Here is a 21,634-nt window from a genome sequence, read left to right as displayed (position 1 = left end):
TTGCTGTGTTCCTAGCCCACAGTCCCCTGCTCCAGCAGTGGATTTGGAGTCACTCTGGAGTAGCTCTGTGAGTACAGCAGGAAGCCATTCCACAGTGTAGTTAATTCCAAAGAAGGATGGAGTTACATGAGAGCAGAGCAACCACAGTTCCACCTCCTCACCCCAGCTCTCAGGCACAGCCTTGTCCCTCGCAGGGAGGGTCACCTGCAGCAGCCCAGCAGTTCATGACATCAGCAGAGTTCCAGATGAACTGCCAAGGAAGTCCTGGGACACATCCTGGAGGTTCCCAGATCCTCCAGAAAAAGGTGGGGGAATAATAAACCAACACTTTCACTTTGGGCTTCTGCTTCTCTTACAGAGGGAAGTGCTGAGAAGGGGCTGCACACATTTTCTCCAGGTTAGAAAGGAGAGGGGGAGGCTGATTTTGTTGGGTTTCAGGCTTCCCGTGGGATTTAGTGCAAGGTTTAACCCAAGGAAGAGCTTCAGGAAGTACTGAAGCAGCAGGGAAGCTGTCAGGTGAGGTACCTGCATGTCCCAGGGCTGTCTGACAGCACTGCATGCAAGCAGGCATTTTTTTTCAAGCACAGCTGAAGTAAGAAGCAGACATGATCCCTTTATCCTTTTTGTTGGATGTTTTTGGAGTTGTGGTTTTTTCCCCCCTCCTTAGCATAATTTCTTATTTTTTAAACAATGGCTGTTACCCACTAAAGTTTTACAAATGCTGCTGTAAATCTTAAAACCTCACACAGAAAAAAATATTATTTTAATGAGCATGCAGGCATGAGCAACTTACAGGCTTGTATTTGAAATGTAAACTTACATTTTATTTCACAAGGTTTACATCCCAAACGGAAGCTGGAGAATGAAGAAATGAGGCTTTAGGAAAGAGAAAATGCAGGAAGTGGGATCCTGCTCTAAGCAAAGCCAGCTGGGCCTGATGATGGAAACCACAAACCAATACCTGACAAACAGAGAATAATTACAAATAAAATACATGGCACAACTGCATAAAATGACACCTACTCACCTTCACAGTATCCAAAAAACCAGCACAAGCAGCTCAAAGCTGAAAATATTTAACTGCATGTTCAGGAGGAAGAGAGAATAGTCCAAGTGGGAAGGAAAAAGGACAAGAGACTAAAACCCTGCAGCAGTGGGTGTGAGCTCAGTGTTTGTGACCAGGGCAGGGAATGCAGCACTGGGCAGGAAGAGCCCATGGCAGAGCAGTGCAGGGTCTGACAGACCAGAGCCCCTCTGCCATGCAAACACCTTCAGTGATCTGAATCATCTGATCAGTTCAGGATGAGTTTAGGTTTGCAAGTGTTCTGTAATAAAGCAGAAGCTGATAGAATTGGAAAAATATCAATAAAATTGAGGTATTTTCAAGTACTATGGATCCATTTCAGAAATCTGTACCACAGGAGTCACTGAAATGAAAACGACCCTTTTGAGTTAATTAGCTCTGGCTTAATAAACAAGGTCAGCAGTGGCTCCTTCCCTTGCTAATTAAACCCTTCCATGAGTGCCTCAGCTCTGCACAGAGTAACTGCTCAGCAGAGTAACTGCACAGAGTAACTGCTCAGTACATCATTCTTCATAGCTAAATTCAGGGGGAAAATAGTAATTTTTTTCCCCCCTTAACATTTTACATTCATATCACATGACAGACTTAATGCATCAAGTTGTGCTTTCAGTCCAGACCAGCATCTAGAACTACAGAGCTGCAGCTGGTGTGGATTTTGCTGAATCCATTCCTGTTTGTCCCAGGAAGCAAACTTTCATTGCATAGTGGGATTTGGAAGCTTCCTGACTCTCACCAGTGACTGCACCCCACACGCACTGGGTACAGCCTCCTCAAACATACAGAGTGCTCCCTGCTTGAAGGAAAACAAGATTATCCTACTCCAAAAACTTCCAATCAGCAAGAGAAACCAAGTCCAGGTTCCTTGGGCAGGACTTGCTGGCCCAGGGCTGGACTTTGGACAACTGCACACAGAGAAACATCAAAGTGATGCTCTGTCTGGGGTTTTGTACCTGAATGGAAATGAAGGGGGGAGGTGAGGAGTGGCTGTTAGTGGTCAGTTATTTTAGAGGATGAGTCCAGGAGCAGAGGGATAACAATGGAGGCACCACAGTAAAGTCCAACAAAAGAGTTCCCTCCTTTCCCATGGTGAGATCACTTGGAAAAGCTGCTCATAGCTGAGCAAGCTGTAGTGCAGATCCAGTGCTAAGCAGAGAAAGCAGCTCCTGGAGGGGGTTGGGACAGTTCCCCTGCTGCCCCCACACTGCTCCAGGCTGGAGTGAACACCTGCAGCAGCCCCTGCAGCCATACACTGACAGCAGCACCAGAACTGAGACTCAAACCTTAATTCTCCAGGTTCCCTGAATGAGCTGCACCTACAGCACACACTCAGAGGGTGACAGTGACACTGGTGGCAATCCCTTTGGTTGCTCCTGGCACACAGAGGGCTCAGGTGTACCTGGAATGCTGGGCCACCAGCACAGGCAGTGTGAGATCCAGGCAGGATGAGCTGGAATCATGGCCAGCTCCCAGAGCTGCAGTGTCCTTGGTGTTGATGGGACTGGGGGGTGAATCCCACCCCTGGAATGCTGGGATGGAGGGTGCAGTCAGGGCAGGCAGGGCAGAGCTTTGATGATACAGCCCTTATAGCCAGTGATGATGGGGAAGAGCCTCTGGATGAGGATCAGGCCATGGAAAACAAAGGAGGTGCTGCAGTGGGTTACCCCTGAAGAGCTGTTTGCAGGTTAAAAAAAGCTATCACACACTGGGCTGAATATTTTCTCTTTTGTCACTTGCAGAGTGACCAGAGCAGCCTGAGGAACTTCTGCTTTCCAGTGCATTTACTCAGTATAAAAAGGACAAAGGCCAGGGTAAAATAAGGATATCACCTTAAGTGAGCAGAAGGGAATAAAATGAAGCTGCTCACTCAGACATGTGGGTTTTTCCCATTTTGTTCTGCCTCATTTTACACAACTTTTGGGTTTGTTTAACATTTCATGAAGCTTTCCATTATCTGATGTGTGGATATTGAGAAGTGGCTCTGAAGTGATAAATTTTGTGTTGTTCTAACAAGAGTTTGTTCCAACCACGGGAGGCTGAGCTGCTTTGAAGGAAAGGGAAGAGATGACCATAATTAATGACAAGAAAAGTGACTGAATAAAAGTTACTTGGAAACATTTAAAGCCCTTTCTCAACCTGAGCTTGGTACCTGTGCCACCACAAAGATATCTGCCTTAGTATGAGAAGACAAAACCTGAATTTCTGTACTCCCTAATGAGCAGTGCAGCAGCAGGAGCAGGCAGGGGAGCTCCTGCACAGCTCTGCTGCTGCCGCCTGGCACAGAAACAACTCAAATAATGGCAAGGCTGGAACCAGAGCCAAACCCAGGGAGGGCACAAGAACCTGCTCAGAAAACTCCTGTAAATCCACAAAAGCTCTGGAAAAATACACTTCAGCTGGCAGGATGAAAGTCACCAAATCACCTTCCTGGTTTTATATACAAGGAATTCAAAGTTTTTAAAGGCACAAATAGCACCTCTGTAGGTGCTAAATTCTGGCTGTGTTTAGCTGCCATCATCCTCTCAAACTCCCCCTCCAGAGCACATTTTACCAGGAATGAGGGGATTAATTCAGCTGCCACCTTGCATCACACACAGCACAAGGTCCAACACCAGATTTACATCAGAAATGCAGCTTTAGATTGACAGGAAAAACCCTTCCAGCACTCAGCAGCCATTTGGTGACAGAGCCACTCAACAGATGGGGCTCAGGTGGCTGAAGCAGGAACATTTTCAGTGTTCAGGGCCACCCTGAGGAGAGACACAAACCCACAGGAGCCTGGGCCAGCCCACCTTGGCCCCTCACAGCCAAATTCAGCAGTGAGACATCCCAGGGAGGTCAGCACTGCCACACAAACTGCAGAGGCTGAGGGACAAAATTCCATCACAGGGCACGGATCAGCCAGGAGTGAAACAGCTTCTCTTAGGGAAGGAACCCCTGCAAGGCTCTCCTGGCTCACAAAAACATTCCCTGTGGCAGCAGCAGCAGAGGAACAGAGGAAAAAGGGGTTTATTCTGTAGGGAAAGTCTCCATCACCAACCTCACTCATCAGATCCTTTCTCCTGTCATGCACAGCTGCTCCTGCAGTCACTGCCAACACCAGTGGGCTGATAAACACAAAAATGGGATAGAAAATGGTACTAAATGATCCTAGAGGCAGTACACCAATACTTTTAGCATGCACCTAATTCAGACAAGAATGATGGACTGGGCTGAATCATGCAAATTAAAAAAAAAGGACTCAGGTCTAGAAAAATATCCATAATCCAGCCAGCCAAGTCTCAGTTCCATTCCCCAGAACAAAAACAGGGATACACCTCTTTGACTGTAAATGCAGCAAAATGCAGAAACAAATCTGATCACCTCTTAGTGCAGAAACCCCTGAAGCCAGTCAGTGCACTGAGCTGGGAAGAAGTCTGAAAAAATTCAATATACCAATTGTGTCTTCAGCATTTTGGGGCTCAAGCCACCCCTGTGGAGTGAAACTCCAAACATGACTCTTGGAGCCAAACTTTCAGTGCATATTTCAAATTCACATCTTCCTTTCTGACTCTATGAACACAAATCTCCATCAAACACTGATCCAGGAATGAGATGATGTTTTAACCTTAGGAATTAATGCAAACTGGGCTGTCTGAAGTTCCCTTTTGCATTTTAGAAGCCTGCAAGAAGGATGCAAGAACACTATCACCCAAACTCAAGGAAAGTAACACCCCCCCTAAAAACGTTTTAAAAAATCTGTGGCCACAATATTCTTGAATCTTGATACTGGCAACGTGAATATTTTTATTTTCACTCACAGCTGCACATGTACATGTGCATGTTCAGCATTTTTGCTTTCAACACTCTTACATTCAGCTCCCAATTTAGTGCCAGATTTAACTGGGTCTGTCTTGCATTGAGCTGAACTCACTCAGAATTTAAATACATTAGAAAATGCCACTTGTCAGAGAAGGTTGGAGAATCAGCCTCAAAATAAATAACCATCCCCAAGAATATTATGGCTTGGAAGAATTTAAGAGCTTGAGTCCCTGATGTTTGCAAAATGAAAAGGCCTTCGGAAACACACTTGCATCAACATTTGTACCTATTTTGAATAAAAAATAGATAGTATTTATAAAATAAAGAGAGCAGGCCAAAGAAGATTGGCCACAATCACTCTGTAAAATTGTTCTGTTAACTCTGTAACTTAAATTTATAAAGCCTTGGGACATCTGGACAGCAGGATTCCTGGAGAAGCACTCTGGAATGCAGATTCCCATCAGACAATACTTCAGGATGTTTTTCTCATCTTGAAGATCCACCTGTTTTCTGCCCCTCAAAACTGAAGTCCTTGCCAAGAGAAGGGATGTTGGCTCCTGAGAGAGAAGCTGAAATTTAAAGAAATACAATTGTGCAACCATAGCACTGCTGTTATGAGGGACTGAAGGATGATCTGGGCTTTGGGAGTAATTTTAAAGCCGTGAAGAACAACAGGAAAATGCTGATTTTGCCTGCCCTGGTGGGATGGCAGGATGCAGCCCTCACTGCTGACAGAAAAACACTCTGGGGAACAAGGCAGACTCCTACAATGTGCCAGCAGTGTGGAGGGGAGCCAGGCAGGGATCACAGGGCTCTGCCTCACCAGTCACTGCCTGCCTTGGAACTGAGAGGGGCAAAGCCCAGCTGGCAATTCCACCTCCTGCCAGTGGGACAGCAGAGGATGCTGCTGGAATCTCATCAGTTCCATTCCTCTGGGACAGAAGGACACTGTGCCCTCCTCACTGCCTGCAGCTCCTGGGGCAGGATGTGTGTGGGGCATCTCCCCTGTTCTCCAAGTCAGAGCAGGAGGCAGAGCAGGGAATGTTCTGGAAGCAGCACCTGCCCCAGCTGGTGTGGGACTCACCTTTTCCAGGGGAGAGAAAGCCTGGAGAAGAGTGACAGCTGATGTGACATTACAGGGCACTCCTGGTATCCCCAACTGCAACTTGGCTGTGCTGAGCTTCAGTTTAACACCTCACCTGCACCTTCCCACACCTCCCATGGATCCCAGAATTTCCATCCTGCCACTGTCCCAGCCATGTTTTCCAGAAGAGCTGCAGGGTTGGTGTCCTCCCCTTCCCAGAGTGCTGGTGGCTCTGGTGTCACCCGTGCCACACCAGCCCAGGGCCTCTGAGAGCCTCTGCTGCCCTTCAGGGCCCCTTGAATAAGGGATTTCTGGGTAAGCTGGAGAAATATTTTTCTGCTAAAGCCCAAACCTTTTCAACATCACCTCCCCACTCCCTGCAGAGCAGTGGTTTTGAGGGAAATAAAGAAAGAAACACTGACCTTTCTGATGCAGCTTTACACCACTGTGCTCTCACACTGCTATGTCTCCCTTTCTATGGCAAGGGATGAGGCTTCACCAGAACCTGCGAAAACCAAAGCAGTTGGAGGCAAAAAAATCTGGATTTCTCACTGAGAATACATTTTTCACTAAGCATGGAATTGTGTTTTTAAGGATAATTACAAACAAAAATAGACAACCACTTGTCAGAGAGAACTGAACAGCTGTTTTAAACTGAGATTACTCTATTATTGGCTTTATTTATTTCATAACCAAGTCACAAGCTTCAAAGCCACAAAGACAAATAAAGGTCTTGCAGTTTTAATGGAACATTTCAGGTCTTTCTGGTTAGACATTTTTACTGGTTTACCTCTGCTGTGTAAGAGAGAATCTGAATATTTCAGTTGAAAGGACCCACAGTGATCATCCAGTTCAACTGCCTGGAAATGTCTGTTATTTTATAAGCTCTATAAATTGGCACACTTCATATAAGCTCCAGACCACAGTCTGGGGTCTGATCTAGCCAAAAATCACCTCACTGCCAGCGTTTTCATATGGAAGAATTAATTATTTATTCATGGAATTTAAAGTTTGTAAAAATGGGAAGAAGCTCTGACTCATTCCTAAAGGAGTTATTTCAAGCATCATTAAAAATTCACAGAAATGCCATAGTTTTCTATTTTAAAGCCAATTTTGTTGGTTTTAAAACTCATTTGTGTTACCTTGTATAAGTACCAAAATGTACAGAACCGACCAGGGAGAGCAGGTAAATTTACTCTGGAAATAAAGCTGGACAAACTATAAAGCAGCTTCCTAAATGTATCCCTGAACTCAGGTGTTTGCATGCCTGATTTCACACACTGTCACAGGATAAATACACTCCAAAAAATCTAAATATTCTCCTCCTTGCAGGCACCACTTTACATCTCAAATAACTGGGCTGCATGCAGCAACATTTACATGAAAGTGCTCTCAGTTTGTGGCAACTTCACTTTCTCTAACCCTTGAAACATCTTTTAAGTTCATTCACCTGCAAGTAGAAAGTTATTGAAAAAAAGAAAGAATTGTTTCCAAAGCAGAGCTTATTTTTAGTCTGCGCTCACTAACAAGTCCCAGCTGCCCAGGGACTTTAACCAACACAGTTTTTTTATTTGATTCTCTCTTATAGTTCATTTATTGGCCACTGTAGATCAGGACAACTAATTTCACTAATTCCTTACCCTGAGGCTCTTCATCTATTCCATCCTCTTCCCACTGCTCCTCATTTGTCAGGAGAGGGTTCCGAGCTTCACTCAAGGTTCTCATGGGGAAAAAATGTCCATCCCCCTGGCTGCATGGAAAAGGGACAGAGGGACACTGCAAAAGCAGCAAGTGACTCTAAAAAATGACAATTTCTCTACGTTTTTCTGCAAAGTTTTCCCTTGCCAGTATTTCCCATGTTTACTTAAAATCATCCTTTAAGCTTTAAAAAGCACCATGTTTATCTTTCACTTTGGTTCTCAATTTTTTCAAGGTCTCTGCAGTACAAAAGTTGAAACTTGTGGCCTGGAATCAAGTAATTTTTAGCAGAAGGTAAATGTGCTAATTTGATCAAGTAATTTGAATACAGAAAAAAAAAGCCCTGGATAAATGTGGACAGTTAGAAGTGACAGGGGAACTAAGGAAAACATTTATGTAAATTAAGCAATTAATAGGTATAAATTTTATCAATTTATCCCACAGATTCTTCAGGGCAGAAATCTCACTAGTGTTTGAGTGACACCCAACAGGAAATGGCCCCACTCTTACTGAAAGACACATAAAACCCCCACTTTCCTGTGACCTAAGCCTGTACACAAGATGTGAAAATCTGTAATTACATCAGCTTTTAGCAGGGTTACTTACCTAGAGGCAATAGGCAGCAACCAGAGCTTTTTTTCTTCCCCAAACACTTGCTGGAGATTCTTCACAAAGCCAAGATTGAATCCATTTTTATCTGGGCCATTTTGAAACACTGGAGCTGAGAAAGCCTCTGCAAACAGAGGCAATTTCAGTGGAAAAAAATGAAAATCAATGGCAACCACTCTGAAACGGGGTTGTGCATCCTGTAACCATCTAAAGACAACATGATTTAACAGATTATAGATACACAGCACTACAGAGTTTCAAAATAATGGTTTTCCCATTTTGCAAAGCCTGTAAAGACTTTCCAGCTGAAGGCAGGAATTTGGTTGTGCAACTGAACCCAGAGAACAGTCAAAGCAACATACAAGGGGTTTCATCCAGAGAATGGAGTTAAATGATCTTCCTGTGGGACTTGATGAAATTCAGAGAGTAAAAGTTTCTAGGTAAAAAAACTCTGCAGGATGAAGGAGGTTGGTGTTCAGTGCATATTCCAGAAGTGGCACTGCAGATTTAAATCACCTCATTTGCTAATGTTAGAATGAACAAGCACTAGGGGTAAACAAATGCAAATAAACTCTGGGTTCTGGTGGGGCATAAAATTAAGAAAAGAAAGGAGAGAAGAACCTTGAATGCCTTAGGAACAGTTTGATCTCCCTTCTCAGCTGCTGCACAGGTTTTGGGATAGATGAGCTTCAGTGCCCCATGAAATGACTTTTGAAGTAAAGAACTTGATAAAATCAGAATATTTGCTCTCTCTTGATAGTGTCTGTTTTGTTACAAAACTTTATCCCAAAAGCTTTGAAAGCTGAATATTTATCTGAGGAAAAGCAAAGAAACTTTGGCAAAATGATACTATTTTAGATGATAATTACTTTGATTTTACAGTCACAACTTCTTTGCCTTTGTCAGTAAAGATGGACGCTGTGTTTCCCAAGCTCACCAAGCTGATTGGGATGCACCCCAGTACAGGAACAAACCATTATTCCTGAAAAGCTGCACTCATTTCACAGCAAATGCAGTTTTACATATGCATAACACTTTTATAATTGGAATTCTACACTTTAAGGCTCTGGTTTCCCTAAGAAAGCTTTTGTCACATCAGCTAATAAATGCAGCTCATTTGCAGTGACAAATTTCTGCAGCTTGTACCAAGATCTTAAATCTTCCTCCCTTCATAAACCAGCAGGAATGTACAGAAATAGAACAAATGTCTTTTTTCTTCTTACAGCATCTTTGGTGTGTCTCACTAGAAGGAAGAGACAGAAGAGCCTTACCTAGAGTGGATCTGTTCCTGCTGACCAGCCAGCAGTGGTAGCCAAACAGAAACATGAGGCTCACAAAGAACATGACTGCCACAAAGAGAAGGAAAAGGATGTGAAATTTGGAACGTCCATTGGTCAGCTCACCCTGGAAAGGAAAGCAACACAGAACAAGTGATGGGAACAAATTAAAGTTGGAAATTATTTCTTAGAAATATAATTCTAAAACTCCTATTGGGAGTTCTCAAAATTTACAGACAAAAGTGAACATTACTAAATAAAGCAAAAAGAGACAAAGAAATGAATGTGGTTCATTTCCCCTCCTGTACCACAGCACAAAGAGTGGGGGGTGTTATTAACCCTTGGTATGGCTCTGAAGCAGCCCACCACAGCTGCCCAGGTGGGCATGAGGAGCACCCTGTGCCTGGGGAAACGAGCAGGTAGAAGCTCTTGAAGCCCTGTTTAATTTCTGCTGAGTTTCCTGTGCATACATTAAAATTCTGCACCATGCTCAAGGTAAGGCCAGAGAAACCCGCCCTCCACATCTGCATCTATTGGGGAGTGTTAGAACTGAGCAGATGGATGGGGAAGGGTTAAAAGCCAAGGGGGACATTCCAAGCAGAAGAAAGGCTCCTTTCCCTCTGCAGCAGAAGAGCCAGGTGCCAGAGGTGCCCAGCAGGGACACAGGCAGGCTCTGGGGACATCTAGGGCTTAGGGCTGTGCCTTGCTGAGTGTGGGGAACAATTAGTGCACAGCAAAGGTACTTAAACACAAACATACACAGGTACTGAGCAGAGGGGACAGAAATAGAGACCAAGGGCCAGTGTCTTACTGGAGCTGTCAGCTGGCCCTGCTTGCATAGAAACAATCAGCAGTTACTGAATAAAAGCCTCCTTTGAGTCGCTGTTTTTAAATCAAGAAAGGAGCCTAAGGGGGTTAGAAAATGAACAAGGGGGTTTGACCCATTTTTTCTTTTCAGTAAATATGTACAAATCATTGCCAGGACCTTACACATCAATGCCAAACTTTCCAAGGGACACCCATGCAAACACAAGGACAGGGAAGGGATAGAGCCTCTCTGCCAGAAAATTATCTACAGTCTGAAATTCCTGGCTTCTTGCTCTGTGCATTTTGAACATGTAACAGGAGGTAGAGTCCCAAAGGGGCCAGGAAACACCTCCCAGGAAAATGCAGCCCCTCCACTGCCTGAGAGCAACAGAGCACCGAGTCACTAAAGCCCACGAGACTGACAGGAGATGAAAAAGTAACCGGATTTCATGACTTACTGTCCAATACTTAATGAAATACTTGAAGACTGTTGCAGCAATATACAAGCAATACAACAAAGAATAGGCTAAGAACAGTAGAAAGAATTTGTAGTTAGAAAATCCAATGCAGTTATTCACCCTGGAGGACAAAAGCAAAGTCGAAATCAGGATTGGTGCAGCACACAGTGGTTGTAACACAAAGAGCACGAACCAGTTTTGGGGGCTTTGGAACCCCTGGGTCACACAACCGAATTTGCCAACGAGCAGCTCCCCTTAGTGGCCGAAAGGGAACAGAACCGATGGCTCTGCTTTTCCCTCCAACCCTTCTCTGAGCCGAGGAGAAGCAAAGCTCCGATTTTTGGAATTGTTTTAAGGTTGGAACCGCAGGGAAATGGGTCACAGAGGCAGCAGCTCGTTCCTCCTGGCTGCCTCTTGTCTGCCAAGGAAATCAGAGCCAGGAGTTCTGTGCTGCTTTATTCCTTTGCAAACCTCAGGGGCCACCTCAGCCCTGCCTGTTTGTTTACACACGGCCCAATTCACCCCACAGCTGGTTAGAGTTCTCCATGCACAGGACAACTCTAGAAAGGAACACGGGGATGTACGAAAAGCCCCCGTGGGTGTTTGTGTCAGAACTCAGGTTTGGAAAATCCTCTCCAATTTTGATCACCAGGAAGGTTCAGGTAGGGAAATGTTTGTGTTGTTTCTGAATTCTTAAATCTTCCTTTTCCTTTTTTTTTTTTTTTTTTTAAAAGGAGGAGTTTAAGAAATTTAGTGGCAGCAATTCTGGAAGGTGTAAAGCTCAATTATTCCATGCAGCTTTCTGCACAGACTGTCTCTGATCATCCTCAGTCCAGAAACAATCCATTGCAACTGGTGTTATGGGAAGCACCCAAGTGCAGCTGAAACACTAAGAGAGCCCAAAGGAAAGGCTAAGCTGGAGTTCCTTTCAAACTTGAATAATAGTTAATGAGTGAATTAGCAGTTGGGGCTTAAACTTTATCAATATTATAGCACTTTTACATATGGGTTATGGAGCAAATGTGAATGATTTGTTAAAATTTAATTTCAGGCAATTTCAAAGTGCAATTATTAAATAAGTTTCCCAAACTAAAGAGATGGATGGTCTAAAATGTGAGAGGCATACAGACATGAGAGGCATACAGAAATATATCTAAGTAGCCTTTCCTTTCAGAAAACCACAAACCAGTATCTAGGACATACCATGGACAGTGATGATCCATTTTTAGCACACACCTGCAAAAGGACAAAAAAGAAAAATGGAAGATTTTTAATTGGCACTTCATTACCTACTGCAGATCACCAGCAAAACTTTGATTTTTGTGGTTTCTATGCAATAGATACTCAAAATGATGCTGTCTCTAAGTTTTTTAAGGTAGATATAATTTTAAGATGGAACATTTCTTAGTGTATGAAGACCAACCAATGTCCTTGGTCCTTGCATAGATAAAGAGACACGAGAATAATTTCTGCCCTAGAGCAGAAGAGCTGCAGCTGGAACAGAGACCCTGGGGAACCTTTTTGTGTAAAAAGACACATGAAGGAGCAGCCCACTGCCAAAACCTTGTGGTGACTGCAGCCCATGACTTACATGGCACAAACAGAGCAGTGGTGACAACGGTCAGGTTTGATCAGCTGGCATCTGTCACAGAACCGAATCCCTGCAATCATAGACAAATGAACACAAAACAATGGAAAAGTGGGGTTTTTTTTAATGTGTTAGTTGATACTGTGCTCATTTCCTAACTATTCTTTTTCTTTCCTCTATCACTTCAGCAGGTGACCCGGTGTTTGCTGCAGGTCACAATCAGGTAAGCAACACTCATAGTTCTGATGGAGACTTGCAGATGGGGCAACAATGAGTGATAACATAAAATCATAGAACCATGGAATGCTTTGGGTTGGCAGGAACTCTAAAGCTCACCTCATTCCACCCCCTGCCATGGCAGGGACACCTCCCACTGTCCCAGGGTGCTCCAAGCCCTGTCCAACCTTGGACACTTGCAGAGATCCAGGGGCAGCCACAGCTCCTCTGTGAACCTGAGCCAGGGCCTCACTATGCTTACAGGAAGGAATTCCTTCCTAACATCTATCCCAAACCTGCTCTAACTCATACAGCCAGCTCAAAAGTGACAAAGTTGCACACATTTACTCAGACTACCTACACTTCATTTTGACAATTCCCTATTTATTCCAGTTCTCTGCTTCAAAATTCTTTGGCTTGCCTGACAGAAATGAGCAGGTCAGAGTCTCCAATATGAACACAGATTTCTTTAAGCTGTGAAGGGAGTGCAGCAGGCATTTAATCACTGAACACAGTCCAGAAAACTGGTCACAGAAGTATGTCCTGCATCTCTAAGCCAGACTCCATTTTAAGTAAAAATTATGACAGATTTGATTATTCTATTGCTATTTCTAAATACAGACAGCATATGTGGACTGTAAATCCAAAGGGTAACATCTTGCTTCTCAAAGGCAGCACCTGGAACTGCACTGAATTAGAAAGTTCAAGGCTTTTTTTGTTTTTCCTGTGAGCAAGGGAGAGCAGGAGTCAGTGGGTGCCTGGGAATGCTGCTGCTCAGGATGCTCTGGGTGCCAGCCTGTGCTGCTGGCTGTGACTGGGTGGGTTTGGGCTCCGTGTCGGGCTGACCTCCATTCCCTGTCCTCGTGTACACCGGCAGCTTCCTGGCGATCTCGGCGAGGATCTGCCGCTGCACCTCGGGCCTCTCCTCGTTCTCGTAGCGCTCCTGGTCAGCGTAGGACATGTGGAACTGCAAGCAGAGGGCACCAGAGGAGCGCTCAGCCACGGGCACCACAGAGCCTTTCAAATACAGCTCAGCTTGGAAAGGCTTGTACCTCCCTCTCCTGAGATGAATGCAGTGGGGAAATGTGGTTGTTAAGAAGACAAAGGGAGGCAGTGAGTGCTGGAGAGCCAGAATACTGAGAGACACAGCAATAAGAAATGAAAAACTGAAATTAAGGCTCATAAAACAACTTACTAGAATTGCTCCTATTGCTGCCCTAGATGAATACCATTACTCACCTTTATAACACATTCAGCACCTCTCTAGTGAGCAAGAACCTTTATATTTTTAAATTTTTAAAACTGGGATTAGTTGCTATTTATGAATTTACATTCTTGTAATCAGGATCAGAGCAAGGCTGAGTGTATTTGGAGTGCCACACAAATATTGACCTCATTTTGTTGCCTCAGTTTGAGTGTTTTATTAGTATTTCATTTATTTTATAAAACAAGATGTGAAGAAAAATGTAAATCTGTAATCCAAGCAACGTGACAAAGTAAATATTCAGTTGAAAAGAATTAAGACACATTTGCCTCTGACTCTCCTCTTCATATCAACTAGACTGAAGGATTTTTGAGTTCTCTTTAACATCTGTGCTTTTGTTTTGCAAGGAATGAAAGGTGTTGGCTCTCTTACCTTTTTGCCTGGTTGTATTGGGAGAGTGAAAACAGACTTCCAATATGTCCACACAAAGAGCACAAAGAGAATATGGAATACTACAAGATAGGCCACTAAAAACAAAACAAGAAAAGAAAAAAACAGAAACAGAGTAATGACTTCTTAAGCAAAGGTTTCATCCACAATGGGCATAATTCAAATTTTGCACAACAAAGTAAAAAAAAAAAAAAAAAAAAAGGAAAAGAAAGATGTCCATCCAGTGCCACCCATTACTACAGTCCAGCTAAACCTCATGGCTCAGGGTCAGCAGCACCCCAGAGCTCAGGAGTGACCAAACTCAGAGCCCCCCCTGCTCCACCTGATCCCATTCTGTGGGAGAAGAAGATGCAGCTGCCAGAGAATTGTCCCACAGGGCAGGTGACAACCCCATATCCCTGGGAATGACAGGATTCCTGTCTCTTCCTCACATCCCAGGCACAAGCCCAGCAGACCTGGCTGGTGCTGAGCAGTGTAAAGGTGAATTTTGCACCTCCCAGTATTGGGGCTCAGTTGCTGCTAAAAGCAGTGGGAAGCAGAGTGTGCACTGTCCACCCCTGCACCACGCTCTTCTTGTGAGAGCAGAGAGAAATAATATGAGCTTTACATAACCAGAAAAAGCCAAATTTGTTATTAAACATCTTTTACATTTGCCACAGTTGATACAATAAATCAGGAAAGCTTCCCTCAAACTGAGCAAAATAGGGCTTGTGATTACTGAGGGAGAATTGCAAACCAGCCCATGTCAGAACAGCCTTAGTTCAATGTGCAAACCTGACTCCAGAGCCTCTGGCATTAGCAGCATGCCATGGACAGGGAGCCAAAGGAGCTGTCCTTTGGCTGCACAGACTATTTGCCATTTCTTTAACACTCAATTCATTAAGACATTATCAAAGTTACAAGGTAGTTTTATTTAAACACATCATTTCATTGCAATAACAATCTCGTTTCCCCATTTCATTTAAGCTTCAAATTCTAGAAAATAAGATTAAAATAACTAGTTGGAAAGAGAAATCTAAAATTCAAACACTTCTTAACTATGTCAAAACACTTCTTTTCCTGTGTGAAAATTGGTAAAAAAGGCCAAATGCATCAGTGAGACTTTCTAATGAGACAGCAAATGATGGGACACATCTCCCAAGGATGTGATGGACTGTGGGAAGGAGCTGTGAATCACAGCTAAGTCATTCTCATGCTCCAAGCTGGTTTGAGATGTTATCCTCACACTACAGGTGGAGCTGAGCCATTTTTAATTAATATGGAAGGAGATAAATCTTGCAACAGGTTTAATTTTGTTGATCAGCCTAGCAGCACATTAGAGGAAGCTGACCTGGAGATGCACTAACAGATTAGGCAACAATTAACTTTCTTCTGCAGAGTAGTCATTAACACTCTGCTTTCTGCAGTTTCTCTGTAACAATTTCAAACATTAAAACTGCTCTATAGAGGAGAGAGAATTTACTGGATGCAGCAATCTGGAGGAGCTTTAAATGTCAGCTGGCACTGCTCTTCATGGAGCAGCTTACACTACACCTACTCCTGTCCTTCACAACCCCTGAAGAAGAAAGTCACCAAGAGAACACCTGGATAAGCCAAAAGCATCCAAAGCACCTCCAGGAAAGAAGGAGAAAAATGTTAAAATAGCCACTGACTCCTTATTCTTAGAACATGGCCATTACCTCCACCAACACACCGGTCTCAAGAGTGTCACTGAGCAATCCTACTGTGCTGTGACTCAGGATCTGTTAGTGGGCACCAGAACTGAGAGAGAAAACTTACCAAAAATAGCTTTCACTGAAAGATCAAACAGAACAGCAAAAAAAGCCAGGTGGGCTGCAGATGGGAACTAGTATTTTCTGTTTGGCTTGTAAAATCAGCTCTGGAAATGTGAAAGGGAAAGGGAGAAGAGGGGTGTGGGTGTGCACAGACACACACACAGCTTTCCCTGAAAGAGTCAGAGGGATCAGAGCCTTTCCATGCTCTGCCCAGACTGTGACTAGACAGAGCATTTCCCACTGCACCCAGGAGGTGCAGCATGCTGAGAACCTCAGGAGGGTGCAGTTACAGGAAGGAAACACTGAAAGAGGATGTACCTTAAAAAAATGACAGCAAATATTTCTGATATCTCAGCCAGAACACTTGTGAGTCCTTTTACACGAGGGTTGCATGGCAAATAATAAATTAGCACACGTACCTTTCTCCACAGGGTTGCTCACAGTCACTGGAAAAGAAAAAAAATAAGTGTCCACAGAGGAAATGTGAATCCCAGAGAAGTTTGCGACAATTAACATTTCTGTGTGAAATACAGCCATTTTAGGAAAAATGTTCAAATTCAAGAGGCAAAGAGAGAGCCCACAGCTCAGCACCAAACCAAAAGCATCCGTAACAACTCTTCTTCACTCACGCACACACCCACAGCAAGATGTTCACTCACTCTCACTTGTGCAGTCTTTTCCCTGCTTATAAAATATATTCTGTATATTTTGCATTAGAAATATGATAAAAGCAATCCTCTGGGGACAGTGAGAAGATCATCAGGGCTCCTCTAGCACCTCTATCTCTGCATTTACCACATACTTGCAGCTGCTTTCTACTGGTCTGCAGGTGACCCTCCTGTGACTGTAAGCACTGTCCCAAAACATTTCTGCATCAGCAGGATTAAAAAATTATAGATTTCTCAGCTTTGGCCAAGTCAGCAACTGCAGTGACTTCATTGTTTTTACACTACCTACCAGCAGAAATTTTCCAACCTCTTCTTACTCCACCAGAATGAGAGAAAAGCCTCTCCTAACAGAAACCCTCTGAGCAGGCAGCAAAAGGTGCATTGTTCAATGCCTTCTTGTAGTGACTATTTGAAAATTCATCTATTATCTTAAAAGTCAGCATCCAAGTTTAACAGAAGAGACAAGGACAGCTTTCTTGAACTGAAAACAGGGAGTTCTGTGATATTTCTATAGAGCATTGCTTGGAAAACAAAGCTTTGTGCCACACAGCAACATAGATGAAAAAAGAAACAGAATCTTTGTTGTGTCCCTGCCCACTCAATTTCAGGTGAACAAGACTGTTAGGAAACCTTCAGTTTTTCCTTTGCTTTGCTGCCAATCAAGCTATGATGAGCTTCTCACAAGCAGTGCCTGGCTCCCTCCTGCAGCAGGGCCTGGCTAAGGATTTACCTGAGACAAGAGCACAAACACAATGATACAAAAGGTTCTGGGGAGGATCATTGTTGTCACCGGGGCAGCAGCCACCAGCCAAACAAGAACTGAGGCTTCCTCCTGTGACTCCCTGGCCAGCCCAGCACTGAGAGCTCAAAGAGCATCAGGAGATGCCTCCCAGACATCACCCCCACAGCACTTCCAGTGCTCGGCACAGCTGAAAATGCAAATGCAGATTCCAGACGAAGCATTCACTATTTACAGGCTCCCAGCAGCTGAGAAGAGGCAGCCAGCTCAGCAAGCCTTGCTGGGTTAGAAACGTGGAGAGAGACAACATCCTGCTGGGCAAGTAACAGCACAGGCCAACAGTTCATGCTCAAATCCTGAAATAATTCAATCATTTCAACTTCTGCATAGATAAACTCCTCCACACACAAATAAAAGAGATGAGAGAGAAACGGGGCAAAAAAACCACGTGGGTGTGGGCAAATGAATGAATTTAAGCTGTGATTCCACACAGCAATCTGAGCTCCTGCCAGCTGAACCAGCACTTGCAGAGCAGCACAGCCCCAACCCAAACCTCACTCGAATCACCTGAGCCTCCTCCAGCAGCTGCACTGGGACCTGGGATCAGCCTGTGCTCAGTATTATTGAATTTGCACAGCACATCCCAAAAGGCTGACAGTGTTCCAGGAAAATATTCCACTTTTTTTGTCACATGTTCTAATGACAGTTCCATACACCTCAGAGATATCATCCTATGTGAATTCTTGAAAGAAACAGCCCACAGTCTCAGAGATGGGATAAATGTGATGAAGTGTTTGGGGGCTTTGCCAAGCTGCTGATTAAAACAGACCAAAGAAGCTGCATTTCATTCTAGCTCCCATGGAGAAAAAACCAGCAGGTCTCACTGGTCTGCCAACCCTAACAAACACCTGATTTACGTTTGCTGTGCAGCACCAGAAGACAGGATAGTTTGAGATGTTCCTGAGGCAGGAGCTTTCTGGGACCTCTGGTTTCATGTGTCTGCCTTCCTCTGTCCTGAGGAGACACAGTTCCTTCTCACAATTTCATAAATCCCTGCTTCCAGCTCTTCTCTCCATCAGAGCTGACAACTCTTTTTTCCAATAGCACACTAATAACAAACATAAGAAAGTTTGCAACTTACTATATAGTTAAATTGTTACATTAAATATACAATTACTACCAGCATAAAACTTCCTCTTCTCAAAGGCAGTGTTTTCGGTGCTACTGTAACAACTCCACGCCTGAGTGTGATCCCATGTAACCCATTTCTTTCCTTTTCAGAATACAAACATAAAACGATTGTACGGCAGGGCACAGACTGATGTTTGTTACTGTTTAGCTCATAAATCACATCTGGACGTTAACAAATCACAACAACGCCGCCTCTCACGGTGGGGTCACTGTCCCAGCCCCTCAAACACCACCTCCCTGCTCCAGGGACACGCAGCACAAGGGCCCAGGACTGACAGACAGCACCCCCAGCCCGCCCCCCGCCCGGCCGGGCACAAACCCTGCGGAAAGCAGGGCAGCACGTCCGAAACCCCCATGGATCCCGAGCAGAACTCGACCCGTACTGAAGTGTTTGTCCCTGTGCACGGATCGCCGCCGGGATCGGAGCCTCGGGACACCGCTCACACCGCGGACACGGCAGGAGGAGGAGGAGGAGGAGGAAGAGAGGATGAGGAGAGCGAGGAGGAAGTGGAGAAGGCGAGGAAGAGGAGGAGGAGGGAAAGAGGAAGAGGAGAAAGAGGAGAAGGAGAAGGAAAGAGAAAGAGTAAGAGGAGAAGGAGAAGGGGAATGGTCGAAACCCCCGGCCCGCCGCGCCCCCCACCCGCAGCTCCGCGGGGGCCCCGGCGGCACCGAGGGGCGGCCCGGGGCGGGGGCCCCTCTGGGCACGGGCGGCGCTCACCGAGGCAGAGCTCGCAGACGTACGCGTAGTAGGACCAGAGCAGGAGCAGCGCGATGAGCAGCACGGGCAGCCAGGCGAAGGCGCGGCGGCAGCAGCGCAGCCCCCGCCACAGCGCCATCCCGCCGCCCTCAGCGCCGCGCATCGGCGCGCGGCTGCGCGGGCTGCCCCGGGGCCGGCGCGCTCGGCGCTCGGCTGAGTGGCCTGCGTGGAGTGGCGCCCCCTGGCGGGGCGGGCGGGCAGTGGCGCTGGGGCTGAGGGAGCTTTGCTCCTGCCGCGCCGTCCCCTCACAGCCCGGCTGAGGGAGCTTTGCTCCTGCCGCGCTGCCCCTCACAGCCCGGCTGAGGGAGCTGTGCTCCGGCCGCGCTGCCCCTCACAGCCCGGCTGAGGGAGCTTTGCTCCGGCCGCGCCGTCCCCTCACAGCCCGGCTGAGGGAGCTGTGCTCCGGCCGCGTTCCCCTCACAGCCCGCCCGTGCTGAACCCGGCTGAGGGAGCTGCGCTCCGGCCGCACCGTCCCCTCACAGCCCGCCCGTGCTGAACCCGGCTGAGGGAGCTGCGCTCCGGCCGCACCGTGCCCTCACAGCTTGCCCGTGCCGAGCCCAGCTGAAGGAGCTTTGCTCCGGCCGCGTTCCCCTCACAGCCCGCCCGTGCCGAGCCCGGCTGAGGGAGCTTTGCTCTGGCCGCGCTGTCCCCTCAACCCGGCTGAGGGAGCTTTGCTCCAGCCGCTGTCCCCTCACAGCCCGGCTGAGGGAGCTTTGCTCCGGCCGCTGTCCCCTCACAGCCCGCCCGTGCCGAGCCCGGCTGAGGGAGCTGCGCTCCGGCCGCGCTGTCCCCTCACAGCCCGGCTGAGGGAGCTGCGCTCCGGCCGCACCGTCCCCTCACAGCCCGCCCGTGCCGGCTCTGTGTGCCGGGACGGCAGGAACGCGGTGCTGCCCCTCTCTCAGCCCTGTGGGCACACCTGGAGCGCTGTGTGCCACTCCCGGCTCCGCAGCTCAGCACACCCGGGGCTGCTGAGGTGATGGCGGGGCTGGAGTGTGTCTGAGGGGAAGGCTGAGGGAGCTGGGGCTCAGCAGCCTCGGGAGGAGACGGCTCATCCATAAATGTCTAAAAGGAGGTGTCGGATCATGCACCAGGCTCTGCTCCGGGCGCCCAGCACTGGCACCAGCGGAACTGATGCTCGGGAAGTTTCAGCTGGACATGAGGAAGAACTTCCCTGGGCAGCGCCCAGCCCTGAGCAGAGAACAGAGAGGCTGTGGAGGCTCCTCCCTGGGGATATCCCAGAGCTCTCTGGTCACGATCCTGTTCCCAGTGCTCTGGGATGGCTCTGCTGGAGCAGGGAAGTGGCACCAGATGGACCCACTGTGGTGCCTCCCCTCCTGACCCATCCTGGGACTTTGCAGCACTGTCCTGTCCTCTGCACAGACAAGAGCTTGGCATTGTCTTCAATTCCCTCAACATACACCTAGGAGTATATAAATATACATATACACAAACACACTTCCATATACAGGTGAATATATATGTAATATTCACTTACTACTATGGAATATCAATGGGAGGATCAGATTCCAAACAACTCTTAGAACAAAAGGAGTGCCCTCTCCAACATGGCATTTAATGTATAAAAAAGAAAACAAAAAGAACCCCCCTGCCCCAGACTGCTCCACAACCCCTTCTGAATTCTGGTAGGAATCTCCTCATTCTCACTCAGTTTGAGTTGCAGCTCCAGGTAATTAACTCCACTCTATCACATCTGGTAAGGAAATTAGTTTTCTCATCAAGAGAATGACTTATCTGACAGAATGTTCTTCTGACAAACCTCTGGTGTAATTTGTGACACTTTCTGGTCACCTCTTAGTTCAGCAAGGTTTTTTTCCCCGCAGAATTTGTTCTAAAACTTCCCTTATTGGGATCACACTCGGAGCTGTGCTGCCTCCACCAACCCTTTTCTCTTTTTGAGTATAAGCACCACGTTTGCCATTCTCCTGCCCAGATCAACGAATTAAGACATCCCCCACAAATCCTCAGACCACACCTGTGATTCCATATTTAGTTCTCCCACTGTTTTAAGAGAGATATGATCTACAACCTCTGGTTTTTTCAAAAAATCTGTTCACTACTGAGGTGACAGCTCTATTAACCTGTTCTCTACCCTGCTCAGGCTTTACAATCAGTATTATCCTCTTCTCCAGGCTACTCAATTCTTCCTTTAATAGAAAACCTGAACATTTGGCACCTGTTTTAATTTTCTGTGTGGGGTTGAACTTAACCAA

General features: G+C 46.2%; 1 protein-coding gene across 1 annotated transcript; it reads right to left on the bottom strand.

Annotated features, from left to right (window-relative positions):
* Positions 1–620: 620 nt before the first annotated feature.
* On the bottom strand, positions 621–19,505 carry ZDHHC15 (zinc finger DHHC-type containing 15). Its single transcript, XM_030967626.1, has 12 exons — positions 19,365–19,505; positions 16,468–16,494; positions 14,256–14,350; positions 13,466–13,586; positions 12,407–12,476; positions 12,019–12,051; positions 10,816–10,936; positions 9,545–9,677; positions 8,271–8,397; positions 7,607–7,716; positions 6,389–6,471; positions 621–5,451 (listed from the first exon to the last, which is right to left on the bottom strand). The coding sequence occupies exons 1-11, from the start codon at positions 19,480–19,482 to the stop codon at positions 6,428–6,430; spliced, it is 999 nt and encodes a 332-aa protein (XP_030823486.1). The 5' UTR covers positions 19,483–19,505; the 3' UTR covers positions 621–5,451; positions 6,389–6,427.
* Between the last annotated feature and the right edge of the window lie 2,129 nt (positions 19,506–21,634).

Source organism: Camarhynchus parvulus, chromosome 4A (assembly GCF_901933205.1).
Source record: "Camarhynchus parvulus chromosome 4A, STF_HiC, whole genome shotgun sequence".
Lineage (NCBI taxonomy): Eukaryota > Metazoa > Chordata > Aves > Passeriformes > Thraupidae > Camarhynchus > Camarhynchus parvulus.
Note: the sequence above shows the minus strand (reverse complement) of the source record. Positions and strands in the feature narration are given on the sequence as shown.

Bases quoted from the DNA above. Each gene is read 5' to 3' on its own strand.
- ZDHHC15 (XM_030967626.1), bottom strand. From the start codon at position 19,482: ATGGCGCTGTGGCGGGGGCTGCGCTGCTGCCGCCGCGCCTTCGCCTGG. The intron at 13,587-14,255 runs GTAAGAGAGCCA...CTCTGCTTGCAG, and splicing joins CAATACAACCAGGCAAAAAG to TTCCACATGTCCTACGCTGA. The intron at 9,678-10,815 runs GTAAGTCATGAA...TTTCCTTTCCAG, and splicing joins ATTTCATTAAGTATTGGACA to GGTGAGCTGACCAATGGACG.